Consider the following 26,432-nt stretch of genomic DNA (forward strand, 5'->3'; position numbering starts at 1 on the left):
TGGGTGTGGATTCCCCGAACCCCACTGTTCCCTGGTCACGGCTTCCCCACCCAGGGGACTCTCCAGGGCCTCCTGTGCTCAGGCACGTGGCGGGCCCGGGCACAGGAGAAGGGAGGGAGAGCCAAGACGGCTGGCACGCATGCCCTGTGCACACACACGCGTGCGCGCCACACACACACACACACACACACACACACACACACACACACACACGGCATCTGCTAGTCCCAGGCCGGAGCGGGGGATGGAGGGAAGGACACAGCAGGAGAGCCGGAGCAGAGCTGCACTGCAGGAAGCAGGGACGCCCTCGCGGGCCACGTGGTCCCGTCTGGGAGCGCGTGCGGGGAGCCACAGAACTTTGCGGCTAGAGCCCCAGTGCCAGAAGGTGGTGCTCGGGGACACCGGGACGGGGGTCGGGGCCAAGCAGGAGCCGTGAGAAAGCACCGAGCAGCTGCGGCGCTGGGCTGGGGGAGATTCGCTCAGTCTCAGTTGCACCTGTGAAGTCCCTGGCGCTTGCTTTTGCTACAAAAGGAAACTGCGGGGTGAAAGGGAGCCTAGAAAGAAACTTTAACTCTGTCTGGGATGGCCTGCTTCTGGGTGGTCGCTGGTGGAGTCCAAAGTCCGACTCAGAGTGTGAGAGCTGTGCAGGCCTTCTCCTGGATAGCCACCTGGGGTCCCTGCCCTGTGCCCCCCACCGTCCAGCAGTGGGAGTAGAACCCAAGCCCCTGCCCTCGTGAGCCCACAGTCTCCCACCTCTCCTGGCCTCGGCCCTCTGTCCCCCTATCTCCTCCAGGCCTTAGAGTTTGCTTCTCCCTTTTCTGGAATGCTCTTTTCCCAGATCTCTGCAGGGCTGCCCCTTGCCCGCATCAGGACACTGAGCCTTTCCTCTCCTCCAGGACCCCATTGAGCCCACCGCGGGCCCATCGGCCCCAGGTTCTCCCCTGTGCGCCGCCCACTGGCACGGGGCAGCCAGGAGACCCTCAGCAACCCGGCCCCGGTGGTGTGAAGGTGAGGAGCAGCCAGTGCTCCCCGATGCCGGGGAGAGCCTCGGAGCCCCTCTGTTCAACCAGAAGCTGGATCCCGAGGCCACCTCTCAATGCTAGTAGGGGAGACAGCTTTCCTGGGGGCGCCCCCGTTGCGCCCTCAGGGACTGCTAAACACAGGGAGAGTGACTGTCCCACAGCAACTGATGAGACGGGAGCGTCACCCGCACTGACCATTGTTTCATAAATTATGCAGGTATCTGAACACGTTTCAGAATCAAGACAAAGGATCTTTTCTTGTCCACGGAGAGAAAAGTAAAACATTAACTTCTGGCGTTAGAAAAAAATGCTCGCATTCCTCAAGAAGCCTGTGCTTCGGGGGCAACACCTCTAGTGACCTGGCGGGGAGCCTGGTCTCTTCCCGAAGGGAGTGACATATTCTGGTCTTCCTGGGCTCAAGGGCCACGTTCTGCCTGCCGTCCGCAGAGTTAGGCTAAGTTCCCAGGACGCACTCTGGGTACAAACGCGGGTCCAGCCCAAGAGCGAAGGGCTGGGGTGCCTCCAGTCCTTCCTTCTGGGTGGCGAGTCCTCCTGGGAGGGGGCTTCGCCGGGGGGTGGCAGCCTAGCTGGCCGGGCGGGGTGGGCAGCTCCGTCCTAGTCCATGTCCCCGCCTCTCCCGGGGTTTTGGGGAGACGGGGAGGAGCGTCTCTGGGCCTCTCTTCTGCCCGCCCAGCCCTGGTCTGCAGGCCAGTAGTTCCCTGAGGGTGATTCAGGGTCTTCAGAGCCCTGTGCGAAGGCGGGGGTGGGGGAGAGGGCCTGTGGCCTGAGTGCCTCCGACCGGTCCCAAGACGGAGGCGGCGAGCGTGGGACAGACACATTCGGGAGTCGGGTCAGGCCTCGAACACCTCCACCGAGCCGTTCCCACCGCGATGCCCGAGGGCCGGGGAGCAGACGCCCTGCCCTCAGGGAGCTGACAGCACAGCGGGAAAGACGCCCAGCCAGAAAGGTAAATCCTGGCGCAGGCCCAGGGTAAGGAGGAGAAAGCGGCCACGGGAAGAGCTGGTCCAGGTATGTCAGGGGCTCTGTTCCCAGACAATGTTAACTAAGAAAATGAGACGGGTGTGTGGGCAAGACACGCGCCCAGGTCCGGAATTTTCATCTTTCCCTTGTGACTGGTTTTGCGTCTGTGTTTAGGAAAGTTCTCTAAGAGATTTGCTGAATGCTCATTTACAACCCGTTTTCTCATTTTCCCCATATGTTCGGATTAATCCAATTTGGGAGGTATTTTCACAGGTGAGTACCAAGTGAGAATTTAAAAGCATTCGTTTTGCAAATAGACACCCAGTTCCCTATCATCCTTTATTGAACCCACCCCCACTTTCTCACTGATTTATGGATCTCACCGATCTTATGGGTATATAGATAACACAGTTGATTTCAGGATGATCCATCATGTTTCACCAAACCGTACCAACAGTTTAGTGGTACCCACTGCTGTCGTGTTTAATGATGTGCTTTTTACCTGAGGACAGTTACATCGCCCATCCTCAGGGGCACCTGACAGCGTTCCGTCTCCCAGGACCACCCTGCTCTGGGGATCAGGTTCTCCCAGGGCTGCCCTTGGCCCTTCCCCATAACCGGATCACCTTGCCCTTGAGGCCTGGCTAGCTTCCACTCTGGAGAGCCCTCATGACCCTCGGGTGCCAGGTCCCCTCTGGACATCTGGAACTAAGCACAGCTGCTGTCTCTGGGGCTGCAGCGGTGGTCAGACTGACACCCACTTCAGCCACGCCTGGCCACTTCCCAGGGACCACCTGCACCGCCCCAGGCCCAGGGAAGTCCCTGCCGTTGCTTCGGGAAGCTGTCCTGGGGGCTCCTGTGTAGGCCGCCCCGCCCAGCATAAGGGCGGGTTTTCCCAGAAAAACCCTCCGGGGTTTGCGCCGCTGCCTCCCCCGACCTTGCGGCTGCCCGCACATTTAAACCACCGGTGCCCAGGAGCCCGCTCGGCGGCCGGCGGGTAGGTGCGGGATGGGTGCGGCCGGAGGGTGAGGATGACGGGCTGGTTCAGCCCAGCAGTCAAGGCCCAGTGGGTTCCAAGCAGGTGGGGCCTGGCAGGTTCGGGGCAGGTGCGAGTGCATGTGTACGGCAAGTGGGGCCTTGGGGGTTCTCAGCAAGTGCGCGTGGTCGTTCGGGCAGGAGGGGCATGGTGTGTGCGAGCAGGTGCCTGTACGGTTGCCGGGAAAGCGCGGCCAGCGGGGGCGGGGGAGCCTGGCGGCCGGGCGGGGCGGGCGGGCGCGGCTTGCAGCCGCCCGCGTGGTCCTGCGCGGCGCCCGCGTCTGGAAACAGGAGACCGCCGCGCCGGAAGCCCCGCCCGCGCGCGCGCCCTGTCCCCGCCCGGTGGAGCGGCTGCTGGCGCGGCGCGGCGGCTCGGCACGGCGGCGCCCAGGCGCAGGCGAGCGGGCGGAGCAGCGGACGGCGCCCAGGCCGCCCCACGCGCCGGGCTCGCGGCGGAGCGCGCCGGACTCGTCGGGGCCCGCGGCCGCCCGCGCCTTTCAATGGGCAGCTCGCACTTGCTCAACAAGGGCCTGCCGCTCGGTAAGGCCGCGCGCGCGCATTTCCGGCCGCGGGGGCGGGGCGGGGCGGGGCCGCGGGGGCGGGCGGGGCGGGCGCGGGCCCAGGCTTTGTGTGCGAGTGCGCGTGCGCGCCGGCGTCCGCGCGCCGGCGCCCGGGGGCGGGGCTGGGGGCGGGAGCGCCGTGCGCGTGCGCGTGCTGCTGCGTGCGCGTGCGCTGCCGCCCCGCCCGCCCGCGCAGGTGACACAAAGGGGCGCGGGGACCTCGGGACCCCCGCAGCCGGGACCTCGCACTCGGTGCGCAAGTCCCGCCGGCCCGTCCGTCCTGCGGGCCGGGCTGGCCGGGTCCCCGTTGTCGGGGCCCCGCAGGGAGGCCGGGCGCGCTGGTGACCCCGCGTCCTTCGGGCTGGACCTCGGATCGCAGCCGGGGGACGTGCGGGGCCGCAGCCTCGGACCCGAACCGGCCTCTCCGCGGGTCCTCGGCGCCGGGTCTTCCCGCAGGCGATTTTTACTCGTTTTTGAAATGAAATGACCGTTTTGAGATCTTTACTCGTTTTTGAAATGACCGAAGTGATGCGTCAGCTGGGAGGCGCGCCGTTCCCGCTCACCCGGCAGAGGTGGCGGCAGGGCGCCCTTCTCTTTGAGTCCGTTTCCACCTGAGTAACGGGACAGGTGTGACCCGCTTCTGATTGTCCCCAGGCACCTTGTGCCCTTCCTGTTTTGAAAGGTGTCAGGAACAGGCCTTCTCCGTGCCCCGGGTAGCTGTGGGGGCCCTGAGCCTGGGGCTGGGGGGCGCAGGCCGAGCGGGCGGCGCCACGGGTGGTGTTGGTTTGCCGGCCGCTGCCCTACGCCCCCGTCAGGCCACTTCCTTGACCTGCCCACCTGTCTTTCCACCCTTGCCCAGCCCCAGCTTCTCCGGGCTGGAGGGCTTCCAGCCACGGGGCTGGGGCCTCCTCGTGGTAGGGGTGCATCCTGTCGGCAGGGGAGGGGCGCCACCACCCTGCCCCTGGGGCCTGCAGATCGGGGCCCCAGGCTCCGAGGCCTGTGGAGGGAGCAGCAGGTGCCGCGGGCTTGGACGGAGCTTCCTCTGGCTGGTGCCTGCCTGTCCCGGAAGGTGCCGCGGCCCTGGGCTTGCCGGGAGGACGGCCTTTAGCTGGCAGCCTCTTAAGCTGAGAACCTGGCCCGGGCAGCCCATTTCTGGTGATGCACTTCTTCGTGGTTGGTTAGGACAGGTTTGCTCTCCGGAAGTGGGATGGGGTAGGTTTTCCTCCAGGTCCTCTGAGTTGAGTAGTCACGAGGGTAAGCCCCTCACCCGGCTCCCACTTTTCTGGGTGGCTGGAGAGTTGGCTTGCACAAAGGGGGTCCAGAGCTGGGACTGCCGGTCATATTCCATGGGGGCGTTCTCCACCTCTCCAGGACCCCGCCCACTTTTCAAGAGAAGCAACTTTATTTCTATAAAAACATACACAGGCAAATATTCAGGAGAAAGCCAGTTCCCAGCAGTGTGGACGTCTGGGGTGCCCTGTGGGTCAGTGTGGCCTGTCTACTCTTGAGTGGGGCAGCATCCTTCAGCCTCTGGGGGAGTGACCACAGCAGCCAAGAGCACAGAACGGCCCCTGGGGGAATCCCGGCTGAGCCCCTGACCAACACATGGTCATGAGCCCCTTACTCAACTTCTCTGGGTCATGTCTGTAAAGTGGGGATGGAGCGTGTGAAGAGGTGGGATCGCACGAGTGAGCGCGAGCCAGGTGTTGGGATGGAGGACAGGGCTGGGGACAGGGACAGGGCCAAGTCTGAGGACAGGGGCAGGACCAAGGCTGGGGGCAGGGCTGAGGGACAGGGTCTCCACGCAGCAGCTGGGGAATGTCACTCTGGAAGGAAGGTGACATTCCTTGAGTCACTGGGGGCATCACGATCCACCTGCGTCCTTTCCACGTGGATGACGTTCTCGTTTCTGGGACTCTGAGCATCACGGAGGTAGCGGAACACGTGCACGCACGTGGGCGTAAATAAAGGTGATGAAAGACGTGAACACGCGTGGGGAAGTCTTGGTGACGCGTCCTCGCCTTTTGTCACAGTTTTATCTAGCACGCGTGTGGGGCGTCTTTTGGTTTCCGAGGAGTTGAGAAGTGAGGTTGACTCTGGCCGGTGGTCCTGCTGGAGGTTTTACACGGTCACGCGTTGCCAGCGGCGGCGCTCTGGCCTTGGCTGCAGGGTCTCAGCGCCCACCCCAGCCAGACTCTGCCCGGGGCAACACGGCAGACCCCGGCCAGACGCTGGGCTGCGGGGCAGCGGGGCGAGCTGGAGAAGGCTGGCTGCTGCTGGCTTTTCCGGCAGAGTGACGCGGGGGCAGGTGCGGGGCCGCCCTCGGGTGGTCAGAGTCCTGTCTCGGGAGGTGGCTTTCCGGAGGGCGTGCCTGGTGGTCAAGCTGGAGGGCCGGTGCTGGCAGAGGGGCTGGCTTCACGCAGGAGGGTGGGGAGGTGGCAGGGGCAGCGGCCGCCAGCGGTGCCAAGGAGCTTGCCTTTCCTGCTGCTGAGCAGTGCGTGTGACGGGCTCCCGCTGCTGTGACTGGGGCTCTGCAGCTTGTGGACCAGAGGCCTGGTGGAGTGAGGAGAGCACACCCTTGCCGTGGGCCCGGGGAGACTGGCCATTGGACGGGCCGTGGGGCCAGAGACCCTGTCCGTGGCCGCCACGTTTGGGGCCGGGGTTGTGGGGGCAGCTACCGGGGCTGGAGAGGAGCAGAGACCGTTTTGGGGGCGAGTTCTGGGTGCGCTGAGCTTGAGATGCTGCTCATCGGCGCTGCAGAAGGAGGCGGGAGCTGGCCCGGGACCCTGGCCCAGTGCTCGGGGCGCGGTGTGGCTGAGGGCCGTGTTCTCGGGAAGCCCACGCTTCCTGCAGGCCCTGGCGCCAGGGATGTGCTGTGATTGGTCTGGAGGGCTCAGTGACTCGGGTGACCCCAGAGCGTGCCAGCTGCAGCCCCTGGACCCTCCGAGGGTAGCCCCACACTGGGGAGCCGTGGCCGAGGACGCGTCTTAGGTGCATGGTGGGGGGTGGGGAGGGCAGGAAGGCCGCGCGGCCAGCGTGTGGAGCTGGGCAGGAGGGAGCGCGAAGATGGTGCCAGCGTGTCCATGTCCCCCGTGCGCCTCCCCGCCGTCGGCATCTTCCCTTAGCGTGGAATGCAAGTCGCAGCTCAAGTCCCCTTTCGTCCTTTCCTGTCCCCTCTTGTTCCCTCCCGTGCCGCCGTCCCCTCTCGCTGCTGTGTGGCGCAGCTCAAGGGAACCATCTACCGGTCTAGGGTCTGGGCAGGGTGTTAGGGCCGCCGCCTGCTGGGCCTTCATCGGGCCCGAGCTGGGTGGCGGTCGGCACGGACGTCCACTTCGGCCCCGCACGTCTGGCCACCGCCCGCTCCCAGCGTTTGCCCGGGAGCTGGGGCAGCCCAGGCCCGCGGCACTGCCAGCTCTTGGCACGGGCTTCCTCTCTCAGCAGGCGCGCTGGCCCCTGCATTCCCCTCCCCCCTTTACTGAGCTACTGGGATGCGGGCGTGCACTGCCTCTCCCCGTGGCGGGTACCTGGCGCCTCTGTGACGTGGGACAGAGCCATCGGTGCGTCGGAAATCCCCCCCTCCCCATGTGCTCGCTGGGTGCCCCCGGAAGCCCGTCCTGGCCGAGCTCGTGTTCCGGCCGTAGGGCCCCGGTGGTCAGCCGGCAGCCGCGTCCATCCCTGAGCAGAAACCGGGCGGGCGGGAGGGGACCAGGGAAGCTGGGGTGGTGGGAGGAGGTGGGGCCTGGAGGAGAGGGGAGGCTGGGAGAGTCATGTGTGGGAAGCACGGGGCTGTGGCCCCAGGCAGGCACTCTCACCCCGACAGCACCTCCGCGTGGTGAGCAGGTGCGGGAGAGGGTCCGCGTGGGGACGGGATGGGGCCCGTCCTGCGCCCAGAGCCCCGGGTCTGGGGCTGACCAGGGAGGGCGTCGGGACACCCGGGAACCTGGGGCCAGCCTCACGCCGTCGGGAGACGGCCCACCTGCCCCTCAGCTGTCCCATCGCTGAGGGGACAGAGTCTCCGCCCCGACGGGAGTCCTGGCTGCCAGCCACGGTCATTGAGTCCCCAAGGGGCTGGGGCCGTCCCTGTCGTGTCTGGTCCCCAGAGTTTCTTTGCAAGGAGCCGGCCCTGAGTCCCACCCTCCCACACGGGTCCAGTTTCTGGTAAGGGGGAGGGACAAGTGTGTCTGGAATCGGGCCTGAGGGCTTCCGGCCAGAACCCCATCCCTGCCCCGCCCCCGACCACGAACTGAGCTCCTGGAGCCCTTGGCTCACCTGGTGGGGGAGGGGTGCAGACCCTTGTGGCTCCCGAGAGACAGGCGGGTGAGTAGAGGGCAGGAGCCCCTGAGACTCGTCCAGTCAGCACAGGGCAGGGGGGCCAGGCTGGCGGCACTGCACCCACCGGGCGCGTGGGACGTGGCCTGCGTGCCACCCCCGGGGTCCATGCCTGCTGGCCACGGGCCCTGCTCTCTCCAGCCATCCTTCGCTCCCTCTTTAAACATGGGGCTGTTCCCCCGGAGGGCAGAAGGCCTCTTGTAGGTTCCTGTTCAGGGTGTTTGGGGCAGCGGTGGCTGTAGGAGGTGGTTTGGTGGCCCTGAGGTCCCTGGGGCTGCCTGCTGGCCTGCTCTGGGCTGGACCATGACCCTCCCCTCCCCTGGCCTGACCTTGTCAACCCTTCAGCGCAACCCTGCTGCCCTGTGCGTCCGGGGGCTCTCCCATCGGTGTCTGGCGCAGCGAAGTCACTGACAGGGCTCCTGTTTGGCTTATTTCTAGAAACGAGGCGCAGCTTAGCGTCTTCACCCATGAGCGTCCCCAGCACGAGCCCAGAAGCTTCTTGTGGCTGTGGTCTTGCTCTTACTTCAAGCACAATTGGACGGTCGAATCCCTGTGTCTCGGCCACTGCTGGATGCTGCCGTCCTGCCCACAGGGCACCGGGGCCGGGGAGGGGAGAGCCAGACTCACCCTGTCTGTCTGCAGTGCCCACCAGAGGCCGCCTCCCGTCTGCACGTTGGGCCCGAGACCTGCCCGGGGCCCTCCTGTCTGTCCAGGCTGCCCTCCGAGGCCCGCCCGCCGCTCCTCTGCAGGCACCCACCACCCCCATGGGGTAGCAGGGGTGCATCTGGCTCCTTTTAGGCTGCTCAGCACTGGTGAAGCAAAGCTTCCTTTTGAGACCATTCTCACAGAAGGATTGGTGGGCAGTGGAGACGGGAGAGCCCAGGGGTCCAGGTTGTTCACCAGGGCTGGGAAGACGCAGTGCTGGGCTGCACTTGAGGCGCGTGAGCCCCGGGCCCTCGGGGGACGGGGAACCGTCTTGGCCGTCAGCATGTAGCGGGCGTGTAGGGGCGCTGCTGATGGGTGGGACCCCGAGTGGGCCAGGGAAGGCCCGGCTGGGCCACTGGAGCTGTCCTGCTCCCGGTGCAGCTGGCCCTGGCTCCTCAGGGGTTTAGTGGGGGCACTGGAGAAAGCCTCGTGAGCACACGGCTGGCTGTGACTCTTCTGGGCTCTCATCGCCTGCACACGCGCGGCTCCCGGGACCCTCGGGCAGGAGGGCGGGGCTGGCTGTGCTGCGGAGGTGACCGCTGTGGTGCCTCGCCCGGTGCCGCCACTGCAGTTAGGAGTGACTTTGGGGCCGCTTTGGAAGAGACGATGGGGTCAGCGGGTCCTGGAGCTGTGGCTCTCCTGCCTCTGCCCAGTCGGGGCCGCGGCGGGGGGCCCGCTTGCAGTCGGCGGCATCCACCCTGGCCGCGGTGTGGTCCGTCAGCGGGAGCGAGGCTGGGGCCCCGTAGCCAGCGAGACCCCAAGCGAGGCCAGCGTCCTTGCCGCCCGGCCCAGGCACCCCACCCCCGTTGCTGTCCCTGAGCCCCTCAGGGCAGGAAGGTGAGGCCGGCCTCCAGGTCGGCCTGGAGTGAGAGGAGGGCCTGAAGGCTGGCACCGAGGGTCCCTGAGGTCCTGGGGGTGTCGTCCTGTCCCGGGGCCGCCCCCGGGGCCGTGTCTGGGGTGTGGGGTGACACCTGCTGCCTTACGGCACGTTGAGTACGTTTTTCACCGGGGGAAGTTAGATCAAAGGAGCGTCCACCGTTTGCAGCCCGGAAGCGTTCCGATTGCTCGTGTTTGGTGACCCCGGAGAGGAGCGTGGCTGCACTGTGGCCGGGGGCGGCGACTTGAGTTGTGGGAGCTTCGGGCACGGAGTCCCTTCGGGGCGGGGCTGCCGTCCACGCTGCGTGGCCCGGGAGGAGGAGCAGGTGTGGCGGGACGGGGACCTGGGCCGGGGCGTCGTGACCCCCGCCTGTGGGAGCGCGGGGGCCCTTGGCACACATGGCCGCGGGGGCTGAGAGGGGCCCAGGCCGCCCGGGAGCCGGTGCTGAGGTCAGTTCGGGCGCTGGACACCCACCGGGTGGCAGGCACTGAGGGCTGCCGACGGCCCGTGGCTGCAGGCTGCCCCCTGGCCCTGCCGCCCGTGTCCTGGGGTCGTGGGCTGTGCCTGGCTGGCTGGCTGGCTGGAGCTTTTCAGGAGCGGCTGGCCAGTCCCCGCAGCTGAGCCGGATCAGGGAGGACTCGGGTGCCCCCGAGGTTCGGGTCCTGACCAGGTCGTCCTGCCTGCCGGGAAGGGCCGGGCAGCTCTCTGGGGAGGGCCGCACCTGAATCTGGCCCCGGCCCCAGGGCACCACGCGCAGGGCCCCCGGTGGGGTGCGGGAAGCATCCAGGTCGGGGTCTGTGTCCCGGGGCCCTTTCGCCAGCGGCCGGTCGGGAGTCCAGTCTCCTTGCCCCGTCATGGGCCCAGGAGGCGAGGGGCCCCATGAGACACAGACCTGCTCCCTGGCCGTCCTGTCCCCAGGCCTCCCAGCTGGTGCACGTGGTGGCGTCCGGGCGGGGTCCCGCGTACGTGGCGGCGACCTTCGGGGTGAGCCTCTCGCCTCTGGTCCGAGCCGTGGCAGGGCCGGGCCCGATGCCGGGTAGGTCCCAGCCCGGCAGCCACGGGCCTGGGGTCAAGGTGCAGGGAAGCCCCTCCTCCACGGACCTGAGGTTCGCGAGTCTAGTTGACCCTCAGGGGTGTTTAACGTGTCTCTTGTGTTTAATTTTTAGTCAGACTTTGACCCGGCGTGGGCTTCAGTGGTCGCCGTGGACGGGAGCCTAGGAGCTTTGGTTCGAGACAATTAAAGACGTGGGATGAGGATCCAGTGACAGGACGCGGTTCTGCAGGGGGATTCTGAAGATAGACGCTTTGAACAGTCGAATTCATGGTCGTGGAAGCCGAGCCCATATTAAGAGATGTCAGGTTGGTCGGGGCTCGGGAGAGTGAGGCCGCCCAAGGCCGGCATCCCCGCGGCCGCGGAGGAGGAGCCGCTCCTGGGCGCCCTGCGAGTGGTGGGTTAGGACAGGGACGTCCCGAGTGGGCGAGTCGCCGGGCCGGCGAGGCCTCGGTCGGGCCGCACGCGTGCCGTGGAGTCTGCCTCTGTCGAGGGTCTCGAGGGCGGGGTGCCCGGCCGGGCCGCGGGTCGGCGCGCGGTTTCTCGGTGCTCCCGTGGACGCGCTGCGGCGGGAGCCCTCCCGTCCTCCCTGGCCGCTGGGCGCCCCAGGCAAGGCTCCGCAAGCACCTTTCAGCTGAGACGCCCTCGCAGGCCCGGAGGGCTCGGTTCTTGCGGTCGCGCGGATCGATGTCGGGCCGAGCTCCGCTGGGCGAGGCTGGGGAGAGGGGTTTGTTGCGCGCTGAAAACAAGCAACGTCTTGCAGTGAGACGTCGCTGTCCTCCCAGCGGGGCTGGAGGGGCCAGGGCGCCGTCTGCACAGAACTCCCGCCGTCGCCCCACAGACGGGGCCTGGACGCTCTGCTCGTGACGCGGGGGGAGGTGGCCAGGGAGGTCCTGGCCTTTGGACCCCATGCCCGGAGCCCTCCCGGCGGTCCTGGCGCCTCTGCTGCCTGTCCTGACGGCTGTGCGCTCTCAGGAGCGGCGGGCGCTGGCGGGCTGCTGCGGGGCCCCCTCCTGGTGCTCGCCCTGCACCCCGCGTGCCGGCTGCCACGTCCCCGGGCAAGCCTGGCGGGGCCGTGGCGAGGGGGCGGGCTGACGCGCCACCGCTGTCTCGCGTGTCACCCGTGAAGCCCTCCCGTCTCCACCTGGGCCTCGTGTGGAAGGAGTGAGTTTTTAATAATTCTTCGCTGTCTCGTTTTGGGAAGGTGAGGGCTTCTGGCCTTCCTCCGGTGTCTTAACCCTCTTCTACCTTTGCACTGTTTCTTGCTCCTCAAACCTACAAGCAGAGGCAATGCTGGTGCTGGGTGGGTCCCTGTCGGGTTTTTGGGTGGCAACACCACGGCATCGAGCGGAAGAGAAGCGTCGGGTGCGTCCCCGAGCCCGTCGTTCCGACCTGCGTGTCTGGACGCCATCTGGAGTGCGGGGCTGCCTGGGGCTCTGCCTCCCTGAGGCCCTGACCTGTGGGGGGGGGCAGTCACCACCATCGGTGTCCACTCGGGCGGCACGGGGCTGTGGCAAACACCAGTGTGTTTTCCTTCCTGATTATTAACTTATTTTTCACAAAGATCCTGGTGGCTGGACACGTAGAATTGGAAGTCCTTCGGGTGGGCGGAGGTTTCAGTGGGGGCTGTGCTGCCACGGGAAGCTGAGCATCCGGCCCTGTCGTTGCAGGCGTCCGACCTCCGATCATGAACGGGCCCCTGCACCCCCGGCCCCTGGTGGCACTGCTGGACGGCCGGGACTGCACAGTGGAGATGCCCATCCTGAAGGACGTGGCCACAGTGGCCTTCTGTGACGCACAGTCCACGCAGGAGATCCACGAGAAGGTACCACGGGCGGGGGCGGGGAGCTGTGGCCTCGCCAGCGCTGAGGCAGGCGTCCCAGGGTTCCTGCCGGAGTGGGCAGGGGTGGCACTGCCCTCACCACCTGGCCTGTCGGGAGGCGGGGGTGGGATGTCTCCATTACAACCAGTTCTTTCCCAGAAAGTGGCATCTGGGGATGTGGCTGCAGTGGATGGTGCTGGGGGCGGGCAGACTGCATCTCCATCACCTGACAACTCAGGCCACGGCCGTCGCCAGGACACCCCGAGCCTGTGCCACGTGGTTTGCAGCTCTCAGGCTCCCTGGGACGGGAAGTATGTTAATCTGGTTTCTGTTTGTAGTCACAGCCAACCGGGTACTTCAGAAGCACCTTTCCCCCGAGTCAGCTGAGGAAGCTGGACCAAGGTTTATAAAACCTAGGTGCTTCGGAGAGCCAACAGGGTCAGGAGAGGCCCAGATGCTGCAGGGGTGGACAGGTCGTGCCTGCCGGGCCAGGGCATCAGCTGTGCTGGAAGAGGCGGCTGAGAGGCCGGGGCGGCTTTGGCAGCCTCATGGGCCAGTGAGGTTGGAGCCCTGCTGGACCCTGGCTCTGGGCTGGACCCTTGGAGAAAGGACGAGCCGGAACCAGATGCACCCTCGCATGTCCACCCCCCAGCCCAGCAACGTCCACATCAAGCCTTGAACTTGGATTATAGGCGACCCTGTGCCCTATGCTCGGGTGGCTGGCGGAAACAAGGGAGAACAGTACTCTTTACGGGAAGAGACCGTGGGCCTGGGCCCCAAGTCGTTTCTGCAGATCACCTCCTAGCACAATGTTCATCACACAGTCGAAGATAACAAGATAGTAGGAGAGGAAAGAACTGAGCGAAGAACTGAGCAGAGACAAAGGACTAGGGGGACCCTCGGGGCCGGTGGGGTGTCTCCTGCTACAACCACGACGTGAAAACCAAGCCTGAGCACTTCAGAAGAAGCCGAGAGCAGAAGACGTGGCGACGGCAGGCTTCGGGGGAGCTTTTAGAAGATCTAGGAGCTGAAACAGCGGAGCCGAAAGTGAGAACGCACCGGGCAGACTCGCCAGCCACTCGGCTCAGCGGCAGGACGGAGGCTTGGGCTGAGGGGGCCACGGTGGGGAGCCAGCCTCCGACAGAAGTCTCAGGGACCGAGGGGAGGGGGTGGGCCACGGGCAGAATCTGATGAGAAGAGGGCTGACGATGGTCCAGAGCCGAGGGAAGGCAGCCGCAAGCGGGTGAGAAGAGCGCGGCAGCGTGCACGCCCGGCGGCCCCTCCGGGAACTCGGGCTGGCGGTTTCCCAAAGCCGAGCAGGCTCCGGCCACCTGCCTGGCCGTCCCAGCGCGGTCTTTCTCCCAGAGGAGCAAGACACACGTCCACACGGAAACCTGCCCGCGAGCCCCCCAGCAGCTTTGTTCCTCGTGGCCGGAACCAGAGGGAACCGGGTGGCCTTCAGCCAGGGCACGGGGACTGAGGAGCCCCCCTGGGCAAGAGGAGGAAGGATGGGCCACGGGCAGCGGCGTCGGCCGGGCCAGAGCAGCCAGCTCGTCGGGGTCACGGGCGCTGGCACTCCGGCCGGCCACCGTGACGGGGACGGCGAAGGAGACGGGGGTGCCGGGCTCAGGCGCGGCGAACGCGGGGGCGTTTCCGCGTGGCGACGGCGGTCCTGCGTCTTGTTGTGAGGCGGCCACTCGAGCGGACTCACAGTGAACTTACACAGACGGCGCACGCGAGCAAGGACGAGACGGCCGAGGGGACTTGGGTGCACAGATGTCCCTCGCCGGGCACAAGCTCGCCGCCCCCGCGGGGCCGGGCAGGGGCACCCGGGGTCCCTCTCGCTGGCAGCTTCTCATGGGTCTTAAACTGTTTCAGACTAAAAAGATAACTTTCTAAAAAACCAGGAGTGGAATGAAAAAGAGATTCACCGAGAGAAATGTTTAAAAATTGTAAGCAGTACTAAAACAAGTTTTGCCAGTAAATTTGAAAACTAAGACAAAACGTGTTTTTTTCCAGAACTGTAACTTACCAAACTATTTCAACAAGTTAATATAAAACCCAGGGCTTCCCTGGTGGCGCAGTGGTTGAGAGTCCGCCTGCCGACGCAGGGGACGCGGGTTCGTGCCCCGGTCCGGGAAGATCCCACGTGCCGCGAGGCGGCTGGGCCCGTGAGCCGTGGCCGCTGAGTCTGCGCATCCGGAGCCTGTGCTCTGCAACGGGAGAGGCCACAATAGTGAGAGGCCCGCGCACCACGATGAGGAGTGGCCCCCGCTCGCCACAACTAGAGAAAGCCCTCGCGCAGAAATGAAGACCCAACACAGCCACAATTAATTAATTAATTAATTAATTTAAAAATACCAAGTACGTTGACAGACCCCCGGGGAGGGGGGTAGGGCCCTGAGAGCCCCGCCCGACGGGTAGGTGGCGTCCCCCCACCCCGAGCCCTGTGCCTCCTGACACCCACGGGAAGCCACAGCCAAGGCCTTGCCTGCCAGAGAAGAACAGGTAGAAAAAGTGTCCTGGGGACAGAATTTTATGCTCCTGACAGAAGAGACGTTAGAAGTGTGTGATTGGTGTCCTTAGACCTGAGGTAACGCCTGATTGTACACCGAGCAGGAAGCGGCGAGAAGGGAATCGGGAGGAGTAGAGGGGGGCTCCTGGAAACCAAAGTGCGAGTGGAAGACTTAAACGTTAACAGGAAGTTCGGAAGACACGGTCAAGGGAAGCCCAGAGGAAAGATGGCAGCGGTGAGCAACGAGGAGATCCGCGGACTCCCCGGGGTGCCGCGCCCCGCCGGCCAGTGCAGCCGCTCTCAGGAGCCTCCTGCTTCCCGGCCTGGAAAGCACTTCCTTCCCCCCTCTTTGCTGCCAGGGGCGGCCAAATGACTAAGTCCAGCCAGGGAGAGCAGCCTTTGCAGAGCCACCTCCCCTCTTTCTGCTGGCTGGAAACCAGACGTGGTGGCTGGAGCCCAGACCACAAAAGGAAGCCATGTGGAGCCAGGGGAGCCTCGGAATGGCAGGGCAGCAAGACGGGAGCCCAGGGCCCCCCGATGGCTCTGGAGCTGACGCGGGGTCCGTGGACCACCTGCCTGCAGGCTTTGGCCTAGAAGGGAAATATCAGCCCGTCTCATGTGTCACATCTGATCAGGGGGTTTCTACCTCCTCACAGCCGGTTGGACGTCCTCCGACGTTATTTGAGCGTTGAGGAGGAGAGACGTTTTCACCACAAGCAGGAGGAAAACCACCAAAGCTGAACGGACGCTCCCGTGCTCCTGCCACGAACCCAGGACGAGTGTCAGGGGCCCCGGGAGGCCCTGCCATTCAGGATCCGGATTTCACCAGCGCCAGGGGTGGGGGACAAGAGCCAGAGCGGCCCCGGCTGGACACGTCCAGGCTCCTGAGAGGAGGGTTTTAAGCAGGCCCGCTAGCTCGCCCGCCCACACGCGGGACCGGCGGAGGCGCCTCTCCCCTCCGCCGCCCTCTGACGCGCCTCAGAGAAAGGCAGGCGCCCGTGAGGTGGGGGCAGCTGTGGAAAAGGGAGACCTGGGGTCCCGTTGAGAGGCCGGGCCAGGGCGGGAGTGGCACGGGGACGCGCCTGGGGTTCCGGGGGCACCAGCGGGGGCCTCGCGGGAGTGGAGCGCCCAGGCCCAGGAGGGGTGCGCTGAGGCCGGGGAAGACGTGACATAAAATCCAGGGAAAACGCAGAAACAGGCACTGTAGCCCGTGGTGGGGTGGCTCCCGGTCGGTGGGACCTGAGGACCCTGGAGGTGGAAAGGACCGGTCAGCCCATGAGCCCTGGGGCTGCTGGCCGGCACCCTCGGGCGCACCCGCTGTCACCAGAGTGAGAGGGGCGTCTGCAGGGAGCGTGTTTGCCCCTGGTCAGGACAGAACCAGGCGTGGGCAGTTCTGCAGAAAGCGTGGCGTGGAAAGGACGGGTCGTCCGAGTACAGGGCCGTCTAAACAATCTCCCTGCAGGACAAATCACACAAAACAGGAAGACGGGGGTGAAGAGACACGTCTGCGGTGTGCGTAGCGGTCGGGGGTGAACAGCTGAAATACTCAGGCTTCTCAGCCAACGGGAGAAAGACAAATCCCAGGAGAAAGTGGGCGAGGGAGGGTGTGTGTGGACAGAACAGTGACCGCGGAGCAGGTGACGCTGCCCCCCACGCCGGGACCCAGACACCCGGGGCAGCCGGGCTGTCGGCTTGCAGCTCTGGGTGGCGCTCCAGCAGGCCTGTGAGGACCTGTCTGCCGTCTTCAGCCCACCGTCCCTCCTCCTGGGCCATCTGTCATCGGGAACCCCGGGAGCGGTCGGGAGCGTCTCCCTTGGGGTCTCCGGCAGTTTTCACAGAACACGCCCGTCTGGAAAGATGAGAAGTCGCTGAGGGGGTGTGTGTGTGTGACGCTGGGAGGGGAGACTCGGGCCGAGGAGGTGCCCTGACCGGCGGCCTGCCCCTGCTGGGGTGCCCCTCCGGCCCTCTGCCTTGAGTGCCTGGCCAGGTGGGCCGCGTTACCCCCACGGACCCGAGGACGCCAGGTCAGTGACTAGCTGGTTACACAGCAGGTAGAGGCTGGCAGGAGTGGACGCTGGGAGGTCGGTACCGTACCAGGGGTGTCATGGCCACTTGGCAACCAGGAAAGGGGTCAGGAGGAGCCAGCAGGAGCACGGACCTGGAGTCTGGATGGGGCAGTGTGGTGGCCCTGCAGTGGCCTCACCCTGTAGCTGGTACAAGGTGGGCGCTGCTCTGAGAGGAGCCCGGGCTCCCCTCTGAGAACACTTCGCCTGGTACCCTGGGAGTCAAGAGATGCTCGCTAGAAAAAGGACCAGGCATGAAAAAAATAACTTACCCAGAAACGTACCCGGGTGACTGAGTCTCACCCAGAAATGCAAACGAAAGCTAAAGTAGCAACTGCAGTTTGCGTGCGTCGCCCCGAGTGTTTGGAAGCTGGGAATGCCCGGTGCTGGGCAGTCAGTGTTGCCGGGCAGCGGGGGCAGCCACAGCGGGACTGGAGCCTGAGGAAGGTCTGCAGGGGTCCACTCGCTTCTCACCTCGAGGAAACGAGCAGACACGTGGGTTTTTGCCGCCGCACAGCCGGTGCCGGAAGCCACACAGTCTGTCCAGCTTTAGAAACGTTCAGACCGTCGTGGACCCTCCCTGCTTAAAAGTGCAGCCCGGGACACTTAAGGACCACAGCTGGGGACGACGCTCAGAAAAGCCGGCCCCGCGCACGCGCCTGAGCCGCGAGGACCACCGGCCCCGGCCCGCCTGCCCACGGTCCATCCGCGCGCCCGTCGTAGCCGAGGGCCCCGCAGGCTTCCAGCCGGTCCAGCTGCCGCCGCGTCCGGGGCCGACCCTCCCAGTGCCGGCAGGGACGTGGCCGTCTCTCTGGTTCTGGCACCCGGCTGTGCTGGACGCTGTGGGTGGCAGATCTCTGTCTACGTGCAGCCTGCCGCCCGGCCCCAGGGGGCCCCCCTCACCAGCTCTTGTCCACACAGCACAGGGCGGCCAGAGGGGCCTTCCGGGGAAACCGCCAGCCGAGCCTTCCCCTCGCCCCTGCAGCTCCCGTGGCCTTCGCCGTGTCCGCTGCCCTGCCTCCTGCCCGCCCTCCCCACGTGCTCCTGGCTAATCCGCCCTGATGCTGCCCTGCTGCCACACGCCGGGCCTCACCCGTCCACCCCGCGTCCCGTCGAGTCGTGGCACCGGAAGCCTGCACCCGCGCCTGCACCTGCGGTCCTCCCAGGAGGCCGGGGAAGCTGTCAGGACTCGGGCATGATCCAGCCGGTCCACTCACGCGCCCGCTGGCAGCCCCCTGCTCCCGGCGCTGAGATTCCTAGATCTTCCACGCTGGGGCCAGAGCAGGGCTGGCAGCACGCCATCCCTTCCTTGCAGGATCGGGAACCCAGGACCCCTCTGCCCTGCTGCCCAGCTGTCCTTGCCTTGGTCCTTTCTGTGAGGTCCCCTGTGGCCGTGTCCTCCAGGCCACCGCAGCAGCAGGAGGGGAAGGGAGGCCAGGCCAGCCTCAGAGGAAGCTGCGTTCCGGGTGGCCGTGTGTCCGGCTGGGACCGGGGCTCGGTCACCGTAGGAGGGGCGAGCCCGGGGCCGTTGGCAGGCTCCCCGAGGCTGCAGTCCCCTGCCCCGCGTCCCACGCTCAGGGTCCGCTCCACTCTGCTGACCGCATCAGCCGTGGGCCAGCCGCCTCCTCAGCTCACACGTGGCCCCTTGTGGTCCAGCGGCCTCTGTCGCCCCGGGGAACCGGGGTCAGCACTGGGAGCTCGGTCCAGAGGAGAGGGCTGCAGACACGTCACCACAGGTTCCCAGTAGACTCTTTCACTGAATTTGAGACGTCATGATGATAACGTCCCGTTAGGGAGGAACACACCTCGCCCCCAAGCATGGCAGTTTTGATTACACGATGCGTTGGAACGGGTGGGCCCGCTCCGCAGTCCCTGCCTTTGGGCCCAGAGATGGCAGATCATGCGTCCCTGGCCTTGGCCAGGCTGCGTCCTGGTGTGGACCCCGGCCAACAGTCCTGGGCTGCGGCCCCGCGCTCCCTGCCCCCAGCCGCAGGATCGAGGTGCGTCGTGCGTGGGTGGGCCCGGCGCTGGCAGAGCTCATGGACTTGAGCTGGTGGGTGGGGAGGGCTCCACGAGGCGGGCTGTGGGCGGGGCTCTGCGTGGGGCGTGATGGCGGGCGGACGCCCACGGGGAGGTCTGTGCGCTTGGCACCAAGCTGCCCGCGTGGGCCTCGCCTGGGACAGACTCGCCGAGACACACGGGCCGCCCCCAGGTGTCCTGGAGCCCCGCACTTGGGGGTGATGGGCCACGGCCACGCTCCGAGGGGTGCAGAGACAGAGCCGGCAGGCCCCTCCTGCGGGCTGCAGCTGGCGAGGCCCGTCTCATGCGCAAACGCGCCCGGAGCGCGTGCCCGACCTTGACGTGCCCTTGATGCCCCTCCCAGTGGCGGGGTCTGGAGGTTTCGGGTGCGGCAGGTCCTCCCAGCGCCCGGCGGTTCCCGTCTGTCGTAGCGTCTGGTGCCCGAGGAGGAAGTAGCCCCCGCCCATCCCCCTGCGTCAGGCAGGCAGAGCGCCGTCCCCGTGTCGAGCCGGGCAGGGACCTTCGGTGTCCTTCACGAGTTTGCTGGTCTGTCGCGTTCGGGTCACTGCAGACCGCTCACACGGGGATCGGGCAGCTTCCCCCCGAGAGGGCCTGCCACGCACGCCGGGGAGAAGGCCGCTCGGGTGGGAACCTGCCGGAGCCCTGGGACTCGCCTGGCGGGGGCCGCACCTGGGGGGAGTGCCTGTGTGGCTTCTCCCGCAGCGGCACCGGCTCACGTGCCCCCTTCACCGCAGGTGCTGAACGAGGCCGTTGGGGCGCTGATGTATCACACCATCACGCTGACCAGGGAGGACCTGGAGAAGTTCAAGGCCCTTCGGATAATCGTCCGAATCGGCAGCGGCTTTGACAACATCGACATCAAGTCAGCTGGGGACTTAGGTAGGACGATCTTGGATTCTTCTCTTCGCAGCTTCGCGCCCTGCTCCCTTGGTGCGACCTCATTACATTTTGTCCGTTGGTTTTACTGGGAAGCGGAGACTCCCGTTGCAGCCGCCTGCCCGGTTGGAGGTGGCCCGGGGGCTGGCAGCGTGTGGGACCCACGCCAGCTCCCCTCAGGCAGGTGCAGGGTGGCAGCAGCGTCCCTCAGAAAGCCTGGGCGTTGTGGGCAGCGTGTCCGCCGCCCTCCTGCACTGCCTCCTGGGGACCGTGGGGAAGGGACATCAGCCCGGGGGGGCGGCCAGCACATCCGCGTCAGGGTACGTGCAGCCCTGTGCACGAGACTTGCTGGGAAAGGAGGTTTGTGTTGTGATTTAGGACACGTGCGGGTGTGTACGCACAGGTGTGTGACCCACACTCATGGAAACAGATTTCCGCACGCTTCCCCGGGTACGGCGTTCTGCCTCCTGTGACATTCTGGTCTAGTCTCTCCTTGTTCTTTGTGTTGGTCACGGCCTAAGGGCAGGTGAGGACACGCTCGGCCACGGCCCGCGGTCACCGACGGCGGCCTCAGACGTGCGGCGTGAAAACGGCTGCCACGCGCCCCAGGGTTCATTCTTCTCTGCAGCCCAGCCCTCTCACCCCGCTATCACCTGTCACCTGCCCGCTATCACCTGTCCCCAGGAAGGCACCGCGGGGGCAGGCTGCGGTCTGGGCACTTTTCAAGCCGGGACGTCCTCCGGGCCTCGTCCCCGTTGGCGGAGCGGGTCCTCGTTGCCCCGCGACCTCACAGGCTGGGGCTCCGTCCATCCAGGGACAGGCTGGGGCGTGCTGTGCAGTCGTTGCGGCAGGCGGCTTCTCTTCCTGTCCCCCACCCCGTCTGCCCGCTGGACCTGTGGGTGGCTTTCCCACGCGGCCCGGGCCACGTAACCTGCGACTGTCCCCTAGCGCCCTGGGGCGGGCATGTGTCCTCCGGCCTGTCCCAGGTGAGGCCCAGGACCGTTCTGGTGACGGCCCCCCGCATCTCGTGTCCGCAGGCATCGCTGTCTGCAACGTGCCGGCCGCGTCCGTGGAGGAGACCGCCGACTCCACCATGTGCCACATCCTCAACCTGTACCGCAGGACCACGTGGCTGCACCAGGCGCTGCGGGAAGGCACGCGGGTCCAGAGCGTTGAGCAGATCCGAGAGGTGGCTTCTGGGGCCGCCAGGATCCGCGGGGAGACCTTGGGCATCATCGGACTAGGTGCGATGGCTTTTGCCCCCGTGCACGGGCGCCGCGGGCCCCGAGGCTGGGGCTGCGCTGTGCTGCCGGCGGGTGCCCCCCCGGCACGGCTGCCCAGCCAGGGGGCAGCGCAGGGTTGAGGGGTCTCCGCCCCAGAGACCGTGCTGGTCTTTATCTGCCCCGGGAGCGCCCAGCGGGGGGCGCGCACACACGCAGATGTTACATAGGTGCTCGTGGGTCACGCACGCTCACGCATGCTTCCTCCGCCCCCCGCCCCTCGCAGCTGAACGCACAGGCCTTCAGGTGGTGGCGGGCAGGCTGCCCTGCTCTGGGTGGATGGAGGCTGCTGCCCCCACCCACCCGCTCACTCGCATGCCCTGCAGGCCGGCATCCTGGGCCCCTTGCGCTCAGACGGCAAACCGGGGACCGGAGACGGGGTGGGGGTGGGGGCAGAGGTGCCGCGGTGGTGCGGGCCCTAGGGGTTGGGGAAGCGGGGGAGGGCGGCGCGGCGGGAGGGGCCGGCCCGTCCACCTGGGCCGCCCAGCGTGGGCGGGACCGTGGCCCCCTGCGGCCCCATCAGCTGTCTCCCAGAGGTTCTCCACGGCAAAGGCGCCGCCTCGTGCAGCTGTGGGGGAATTGCGGGGCAGAGACGCGCCTGCACTGGTGCAGGGGGTCCGGGTCGTGGGCGTCCGTGGGACACGGGGGTCCCGCCCCGACGCGACTTGCTGTCCTGCCGACGTGCACACACAGACGCCGGGGCTGGCCAGAGCCCCGTAGCCCTGCGGGTGCCCCGCACCCGGCACCTAGGCCAGGCCGAGGGCGGGGATGGCCCGGCCCGTGCGCTGCCATGAAGGGCAGCACGGAGGAGTGAGGGAAGGGAGCTGGTGGGGAGGAGCTGGGTGTGGCTGGCCACCTTTGCGCAGTGTTGGTCAAGACAGTGGGGTGGGGGCACCCCCGAGGCTGCCTCTCGACCGGCGCCCAGCGGCCCTGGGGACCACGGCCCTGGCTCAGCTGCTCCCGCCCTCCCCGCGCCCCTCGGGACTCTGAGAGTCTCTGTCTGGTTCCCCACTGCCCCGAAGCAGAGCGGCCCCTCGAAACCTTCTGTGGCCCAGGTGGTGTAAAGGGAAGAAGCTGCGACCTTTGGGTCTGTGTCGCCCGTGGAGGCCAGGGTCTCAGCAGCTCCGCACTGAGACACGGTGTGCGGTTCCCGGGGACAGAAGGGCTCTGTAATGGCACCTGCCAGACACGCTGAACGCAACTTCGCTTTTGCCTTTTTTCATAAAAGTGAAAATCCTCTTCGGGTTTCTTTCGGTTCCTGGAACGGGGGACTGACGCCGTAGGTGAAGTGGCTTAAAGCGAGGCCAGCCGAGCGGGGGCTCCCGTGCCAGCGTCGCCTGCCGGGCAGTGTGAGTGACTGCTCGAGGCGCTGGCACCGCGGTTGGTCGGCAGGACCGCCGGGTGCCCGTCCTCCCCGGGCCCTCTGCGCTGGCGCCTCACCACGGTGTCCCGGGGCCCCGAGCGCAGGGCCCTGGCGTGCCTGCCCCCCCGCCCAGCTCCTGGCCTGCGCCGCTTCCCTGCTTTGTCTTCTCGGGAGCCGAGGACAGACGGCTTCGGCCTCCGGGGCGCTGGGGCCTGTCCTGACACTGCAGCCCCTGCCTCGCCCCCGTGCATCCGCGGAGCCTCGTCCTGTGCACGTCCTGCCGCTCGGCCTCTGGGAGCAGACGCCTCAGGGTCGCCCCGGGCAGACGGGGAACCTAGGTGGGGCGGCCAGAGAGGTGCCGTGGTGACACCCTGTCGCCCCCCAGGTCGCGTGGGGCAGGCGGTGGCGCTGCGGGCCAAGGCCTTTGGCTTCAACGTGCTGTTCTACGACCCCTACCTGGCAGACGGCACGGAGCGGGCGCTGGGGCTGCAGCGGGTCAGCACCCTGCAGGACCTGCTCTTCCACAGCGACTGCGTGACCCTGCACTGCGGCCTCAACGAACACAACCACCACCTCATCAACGACTTCACAGTCAAACAGGTCCGCGGCGGGGCCGGGGGCGCGGTCTGGGCGGGGCCGGGGGCGCGGTCTGGGCGGGGCCCAAGCCGCCGCCTGCCCGCCGCGCCTGCCTGCCTGTCACCGGCCCCGCGCAGGCCCTCCCACGGGGCCTGCCCTTCCCCGAGCCGCGGCGTGGGGCCTGTGCCCTTGCGCGCAGACCTGTGTTGCAGGCGTGCACAGTGTATATACGTGGGGGTGGGTCAGTTTCGACAGTGCCCACCCCGCGTGTGTGTGTGCGCACGTGGGCTTGTACACACACGTGTGTATACATGCATTTAAGTGTGGGGTGGCCGCTTGCACTGATGTGTGCACGTGGGTGTGGTCACATGCACGTCCGCGTGTGCACGTGTACACGTGGGTGGGCGTGTGTGTGCATTCAGTGTGCCCACCTGGGGCCTCAGCTGCCGTCTGCCCCAGGCTCCTGAAGCCCTGTAGAGAGTGAGGCCGGGCACCTGGGTTCTCACCCAGTGGGTCTGGGCCTCTGGGGGACAGGGCGTGGCGGGGGGCGCTGATCAGAGCTGTGTGGTCCCCGAGGACTCAGTGAGGCCCGGACAGGCACGAGCTGCCCTGAGCTGGTGGACGGCCGCCTGAGCCCCACGACGGGGTGGGCTTAGTTGAGGTGAAGTTGGGGTCACAGGGAACCCCTTACTTGGGAGTAGGGGGGGCCGCTTCCCTGAACCGGCGGGCAGTGTCGTCAGGCTGCCTGTCTCGTGTCTTCCCAGATGAGACAAGGGGCCTTCCTGGTGAACACGGCCCGGGGCGGCCTCGTGGATGAGAAGGCACTGGCCCAGGCCCTGAAGGAGGGGCGGATCCGCGGTGCGGCCCTGGACGTTCACGAGTCGGAGCCATTCAGGTGCCTCCCGGTGGTGCCCGGGGTCCCTGAGACGGCGCTCACCCAGCTTGCGCCCCGCGCTGGCCTGTGTCTGACCCAGTGGCCACAGCGCCGCGAGGGAGTGGGGCCCCGATGCCCACGCACAGTCTCCAGGCCCCGGCCTCGGGCAGCCGAGGGTCCGAGGACACGGGAGCCTGAGAGCCCACGTTGGGCAGACCTCCCTCCCTGGCCAAACCTCCGAGCGAGGGGAGGCCGCCACGGTGGGCCGGGACGACCCAGCCCCCTGCACCTGGTGGGAGGGGCTCAGGCCAGGCATCCTGCTGAGTGCCCGGGGGCATGAGGCGGCCGGCCCCCACGCGGCCACGTCAGAGGCCCTCGTGGCCCAAACGCCCGTCCGGGGCGGCAGGACAGCTCCAGGTGGGTCCTCACCTTGCCAGGACGGAGCGGTGTCCGGAGGGCCTGGGGTCTAGAGCTTGCAGCCACTTGCAGGGAGGGGCGGGCAGCGTCCCCCCACCCAGTGCAGGCCCCTCCCCACTGCAGTCAGAAGCCCGAGGGCAGGTTTGTCTCTCGGGGGATCCGCCGAGTCTGACGGAGGGTGGGTGCGGCTCCGGGCAGGCGCAGGGCCTCTGACCTCCCGTGTGCCGTGCAGCTTCAGCCAGGGCCCCCTGAAGGACGCACCCAACCTGATCTGCACCCCACACGCGGCCTGGTACAGCGAGCAGGCCTCCATCGAGATGCGCGAGGAGGCGGCCCGCGAGATCCGGAGAGCCGTGACAGGTGGGCCGGGCCGGGGCCCCGAGGCCGCGGCGTCTTCTGCGGGGCGGGTGGGGAGCCGGGCCGCCCAGGGCCGCCGAGCGCCGCCCAGGCCCTCGTGTTACGCGTGCGGCGCCCGCTGGCTACCCTGCTTGGGGTGCCAGCTCGTGAGGCTTTCCCCCCACCTTGTAAAAAGTCACTCACACGTGTAAGCCTTCCGGGCTGGGCCCTGTCAGCTTCTGTCTAAAATCCCCGGGCCAAGCAGATGGGGTTGGGGGCACTGCTGAGCTGAGATCGGCTGCTTGGGGTTGGGGGTCCCCGAGCTTTGAGGGCAACACTGCCCAGACAGGACCCCGCAGTGCGTAAGGGAAGCGAGTCTGTGGAGACTGCCTGTGTCCCCAGTGGAGCTCCTGCCCCTGGGGTCCCCTTGGTGGCAGCCGCCTAACGCAGGCACCATTCCTCCCGTCTCCCCGGCGTCCCCCAGGCCGGATCCCCGACAGTCTGAAGAACTGCGTGAACAAAGACCACCTGGCGGCCGCCAGCCACTGGGCCAGCGTGGACCCGGCCGTGGTGCACCCCGAGCTCAACGGGGCCGCCTACAGGTGAGCGGGGGCTCGCGGCCTGGACGCGTGCTCACGTGGCCCCGTGCGCACGGGCGGTTGGGGCTTAAGCGCCCGAGTGGGGGCGACCTTCAGGGCCTGGTGGGCACGAGACCGTCCATCTGGGCGGTGGCCACACAGGGAGTGGGACGGCACCCCCCAGCACGCGGCCTTCAGGAGCAGCCTGGGGTCCTGCCCCGCTGGCCTCACCTGCCTCCTTCCTCTCCCAGCAGGTACCCCCCTGGCGTCGTGGGCGTGGCCCCCAGCGGCATCCCCGCCGCCGTCGAAGGCATCGTCCCCAGCGCCATGTCCCTGTCCCACGGCCTGCCCCCCGTGTCCCACCCGCCCCACGCGCCTTCTCCTGGCCAAACCGTCAAGCCCGAGGCGGATAGAGACCATGCAAGCGACCAGTTGTAGCCCGGGCTCCAGCCAGGCCCTCGGACAGGCGCGTGCAGGGGCGGCGCCGCAGGCGGCCACGGCCTCCGGGACGGTCCGGGCGCCGGGGCTGAGGGGTGGCACCCTCTCCCCGCGTCAGCTCTAGTTGTCCCGTCCCGAGGGCCGGCCGCTGCCGCGTCCTTTGCGTCCTCGTTCAGCAACGGAAGTCGGTAGTTAATTCTATCATGAACGTCCCGTCTGTGTGCAGTCTTTAGAACATCACAAAGGATTTGTTTGCTTAGCTGTCGGCAGGAGAAGCCCGAGGCAGGGCTCGCGGGTCTGCTTCGGACGTTTTCCCTTTTGTGTGTGCATCGCATCCCGAACCAGGCAGTTGGCAAACTTCTCAGGACAATGAATCCTTCCCGTTTTCTTTTTACGCCACACAGTGCATTGTTTTTTCTACCTGCTTGTCTTATTTTTAGAATAATTTAGAAAAACAAAACAAAGGCTGTCTTTCCTAACTTTGGCATGAACCCCCCTGTTCCAAACGAAGACGGCGTCGCCAGCGGTGCAGAGAGGAGCGCGTGGGCCTCCGTCCCGGGCGGCGGGGCTCGGCGCCTGGCCGCGCGGTGCCGTCCTGCTGATGTGGTAGGCTAGCGATATTTTGGTTAAAATCATGTTTGTGACCGTAACCATTTGTATGAATTATTTTAAAGAAATAAAAGTCCCAGAAAGA

General features: G+C 66.7%; 1 protein-coding gene across 8 annotated transcripts; it reads left to right on the forward strand.

The window, feature by feature from the left end:
* Positions 1 to 2,864: 2,864 nt before the first annotated feature.
* Positions 2,865 to 26,432, forward strand: CTBP1 (C-terminal binding protein 1). Of its 8 annotated transcripts, none has more exons than XM_067036852.1 (10): positions 2,865 to 3,000; positions 10,676 to 10,868; positions 12,231 to 12,385; positions 19,735 to 19,879; positions 20,914 to 21,120; positions 22,905 to 23,119; positions 23,860 to 23,990; positions 24,619 to 24,746; positions 25,207 to 25,324; positions 25,552 to 26,432. In XM_067036852.1, the coding sequence occupies exons 2-10, from the start codon at positions 10,862 to 10,864 to the stop codon at positions 25,736 to 25,738; spliced, it is 1,293 nt and encodes a 430-aa protein (XP_066892953.1). In that variant the 5' UTR covers positions 2,865 to 3,000; positions 10,676 to 10,861; the 3' UTR covers positions 25,739 to 26,432. The 8 variants fall into 8 exon arrangements, with proteins under 8 accessions (XP_066892953.1, XP_066892956.1, XP_066892955.1 ...); XM_067036855.1 differs by having other exon boundaries at positions 2,915 to 3,000; positions 25,555 to 26,432; XM_067036854.1 differs by lacking the exon at positions 2,865 to 3,000 and adding an exon at positions 3,444 to 3,578 and having other exon boundaries at positions 25,555 to 26,432.

Source organism: Kogia breviceps, chromosome 6 (genome assembly GCF_026419965.1).
Source record: "Kogia breviceps isolate mKogBre1 chromosome 6, mKogBre1 haplotype 1, whole genome shotgun sequence".
Lineage (NCBI taxonomy): Eukaryota > Metazoa > Chordata > Mammalia > Artiodactyla > Physeteridae > Kogia > Kogia breviceps.